Consider the following 3,913-nt stretch of genomic DNA (forward strand, 5'->3'; position numbering starts at 1 on the left):
TTCCAGTTCTGTTAAAGATAGGCAGAATTTATTGTACACATGTGCCTAAATACTCAAGCTGAAATTAAGAGGCCTCATCCTGTCCTGCAGATTGTAAATGGGATTCAGTGACGTGTTATTTCGGCACTTGTGTAAGTAAATGTGTAAGTAAAAAAAGAGCCAGGTATAGAATGACTAAGATGTGAAAAAACACACACCACACATAACCTGAATATGTAAAATATGGTAAAATGTCTTTATAAATATTAGTAGTAAAGTGGTATAAAAATATGAAATTATAAAAACTATGAACTTTATCATATAATAAAGTGCTTAAACACTGTAGGACAAATATTACATTTCACATTGATTTCACATACTTACACCACAGTTACATGGGTTTCCTGTGGTTATAAACAGTTTACAGTTTTCCAGTATTTACAGTAAAAAAATCTCCTTGAAGTCTTCCATTGTTCTTTTTGCTTGAAATGTGGATTAAACTGTCACCTTTGTGTCAGTAGACTGTGATTTTCTCAGGTCCACTCTGCAAAAATGAATAGAAATGTGGTAATGTTAATACCTTAAGGTTTCTACAGATGTTCATGTAGTTACTGAATAATATGCCTAAGTGTGTAAAAAGCCTTTGGAAGAAAGGTTAAGGAATATTCCTACATTTTTTTTTCATTTCATTCCTACATCTGCTGTGTCTGTATCATGTTGTTTATGTGCACAGACAAACGCATAAGTTTTGCATACTCAGCATAAGAACAGAACACCTGTTGACTCAAAGCATCAGTGGTTAGGGGTATTTCTGGACTTTAATAAAATACAGGACCATCTGTACTTATTTATGATGACTCACACCATATACAGCAGATAGAGATAAGGCTGCAAAATGAGTATTAGTATTTGTTTGTATTCAGCCCTATATCACTCTAAACATGATGTTACTCTCCTTTTGACTTTAATCAGTTTTCCCGCATTGATATTTCCTGACACATACACATAACTGGAGCACGGCATAACCTGAATGTTGTTAGAGGAAAATAAACTGAGCTGTCAGCTTTATGTGGTAAGTATTTGTTGTGCATGTGGATCAAAACTTGACACTTTTCCCTCCTGGGATCATCTATTTTCAAATTGCATTTTAATTGCATTTAATTACATACTATTTACAACCTGTTTAGCATTGTCTTCATGTTTTCTTTCCTACTGAAGTACCTTCTCTCATCTAATGTAGAAATTTCTGCACAACTTGTAACTTAAACTTGCATGGCTTCTTCTGCATTAAATAGTTGAAAATTAAATATTACAATTTAGGAGTTAATGCATAAAACTAATCAGCCCAGTTAGCTAGAATCTACTCAACACAGTTGTGTTATATTTAACTTTTCCAATTTGGCATTTTTTATTGTGTTTAATGCATTATATATATATATATATATATATATATATATATATATATATATATGAAATAACATGTACTTATTGGTATGACGTATCAAATTTACAATTATTTAAGCTTGTCAATGTGAGGAAGACCTGGAAGTGTGACACTTACTTTTTCAAGGCATCTTGGACCCATTGGTCATTGGGGTTGAGACAGACCTCTACCTCCTTCTTAAATTTTACGATGGCACTGTAGGAAGGAGCAAACTTTTAACTTCACAAAATTTATGACAGTTGTACAGCTTTACATTGTACAGCTCTTTGTCATTTTACTGTATATCATTTCATCTTGACTTACATTACTTGTAGTTTTTTGCAGTGAGGTCCAGCAGCAACAGTCATATAATTCTTTATCTTCTCAACCCGGATCGGATTGCTTTGGGTTAATGTGCACCGGCACTTAGGCTGGATGTATGGAGCTGCAACTGAAACTTCACAGAAAAAAGAGATATATAGACTTGGTGCTATACAGAATTTTTTTTAAATATGTATAAATATATTTTAAAAGAACCATTTCAAGATGTTTCATGTCATATCAGAGAAGCACCCGTCAACCAGGCAAAGGACTTCTTAAGCATGCGAAATGTTATTGGATACTATGATGACCCACTGCTGCAAAGCATAGCAATTAATGTACTTACCTTCTGTCATGAAGAAAGCCACACAGGCTAATACAGCGACAGCTAGAATTGTCTGGTTCATGTTTTTTTTTTAAACAAACTGTTTCTCACAGTTTCAATAAATAAACTCAAAATCTTCAGAAGACTTCAGTTGTGGCTCTCAATCCACTGCTCAGATCCTGGTGCTCCTTTTCCTTTTATATGAGCTACCACCAACAGTGAGAGCAATATTGCGTAAGAACATGTACTAAGCTCCAGAGTAGTGACGAATGTTCCAAGGAAGAGCTGCTCAGTTTGAATCATGTAGCAGTTGGGATGGGGTGAAAGTGAGCCAAAAAAAAACTGCTTCCTCTGCCAAGTCTAAATTTCTAAAGAGAAATAAAGATTAATATTTACTTTGTAAACCACACAGGAATAGCATTGTTATAATAACCAAGCAGTGATGTCAGTTTAGTGTCTATTTACTCATTCTCTTGAAGGTGCATCATATAGAAGAAAGGGAACAGAAGAAAGACGGCATTTCACCAAAGTATTTTATTGAGAAACATTAAGAAACATGATTAGTTTGTAATCGCCGACAGCTGTAGTTTTAAAGTCAGTTCAGTCTTTCTGTTTTTCAGCCATGCAGTGGCATTCTTAAGTTTAGACACCCTAGGTCAAACGCTTTGTTACTGTGAATAGTTACATGAGATGGTAAAGACGGAGTATTCTTCTAACATTTTAAGAAACAATTACACGTTTTAAGAAATACCCAGGGTTGTAAAGGTTACTTTAAAAAAGTATTTTCTTACAGATTACTGATTGCCTGTTCAAAAATGCAATTGTAATGATATTGAAAGGATTACTGTATTAAAGTGTTATAATCTGATTATTTTCCATAGGTTTTCCATAAGTTAGTTCCATAACTGTGGACTAACTTAACCTTAACAGATCTTCAGTTTGGGCATGTCATGACAGACTGGGTTGAAAACTTCAGTAAGCTCCAGTAGGACAGCTGTGCAAGCAGTAAATCATGCACAACTCTCACTCAGAGCAGTATCAGTGCTATGGCTTGCTCAAAAAGGTTGTTGGAGGTCAAGTTGGACAGAAACTGCATGATCAAGTGTCTTACCAAAGAAAAGGGAGGTTGGACATGGGACAGTAATTGATAAAATCGCCAAGGGCAAGTCCTGGCTTCCTCAGGACTGGAATAATATTAGGCAGTTTTAAATTCGGAAGAACAAAATGCAAAGTAAGGCAAAGCGATGATTGACATGCTTTAACTAGGAGATTTAGAATGCAGGTAGTCTTAGTCTGCCAGCATCTTGCCTAAGCTCAGGGGTACACCAAGGGGCAAGTCACAACCCGTGTTCGGAGAGGGGCGTTGTAAGGGGTGGCTCTAGGGCAAGGCCTCCTCCTGCCACCAGGGGGAGGCCCCGAGTCACCCCAGCCAGTAATCGAGCCCAATTCCCTACACCTGGGCTGTAGGCTATATAGGCACACAGATCCAGTTGCCCCACTGCTGGATCTTTTGATTCTGGTGGTGTGTGTATCTGTGTGCCTGTGTAGTTCTCGAGTGGAAGGCTGAGTGTGTGTCACTCCCCTTCGTGTGTCTCTCCCGAGTCTGTCTCCCGGTGTCAGTGCAGTGTGTGTGTCTGTGTGTGTGTGCGTGTAGCACTCATACACTCGTGTACCAGAGGAAGGCAGGAGTGTCCGTCTTCCCTGGTGTGTGTGTCTGTGTGTGTGTGCGCGTAGCACACATACACTCGTGTACCAGAGGAAGACAGGAGTGTCTGTCTTCCCTGGTGTGTGTGCCCGTGTGTGTCTGTGTGTGTGTGTGTGTGTGTGTGTGTGCGCGTAGCACACATACACTAGTGTTACAGAGG

General features: G+C 38.0%; 1 protein-coding gene across 1 annotated transcript; it reads right to left on the minus strand.

Moving 5' to 3' along the window:
* Positions 1-208: 208 nt before the first annotated feature.
* LOC140562887 (alveolar macrophage chemotactic factor-like) lies at positions 209-2,246 on the minus strand. Its single transcript, XM_072688757.1, has 4 exons — positions 2,070-2,246; positions 1,727-1,859; positions 1,541-1,618; positions 209-523 (listed from the first exon to the last, which is right to left on the minus strand). Exons 1-4 carry the CDS (start codon positions 2,128-2,130, stop codon positions 475-477), a joined length of 321 nt encoding a protein of 106 aa, XP_072544858.1. The 5' UTR covers positions 2,131-2,246; the 3' UTR covers positions 209-474.
* Between the last annotated feature and the right edge of the window lie 1,667 nt (positions 2,247-3,913).

Source organism: Salminus brasiliensis, chromosome 9, assembly GCF_030463535.1.
Source record: "Salminus brasiliensis chromosome 9, fSalBra1.hap2, whole genome shotgun sequence".
Lineage (NCBI taxonomy): Eukaryota > Metazoa > Chordata > Actinopteri > Characiformes > Bryconidae > Salminus > Salminus brasiliensis.

Excerpts from the sequence above, each read along its gene's own strand:
- LOC140562887 (XM_072688757.1), bottom strand. The coding sequence starts at position 2,130 with ATGAACCAGACAATTCTAGCTGTCGCTGTATTAGCCTGTGTGGCTTTC. Across the intron at positions 1,619-1,726 it reads TGCAAAAAACTACAAGTAAT|TGCCATCGTAAAATTTAAGA; the intron begins GTAAGTCAAGAT and ends TCCTTCCTACAG. Across the intron at positions 524-1,540 it reads GTCCAAGATGCCTTGAAAAA|AGTGGACCTGAGAAAATCAC; the intron begins GTAAGTGTCACA and ends TCATTTTTGCAG.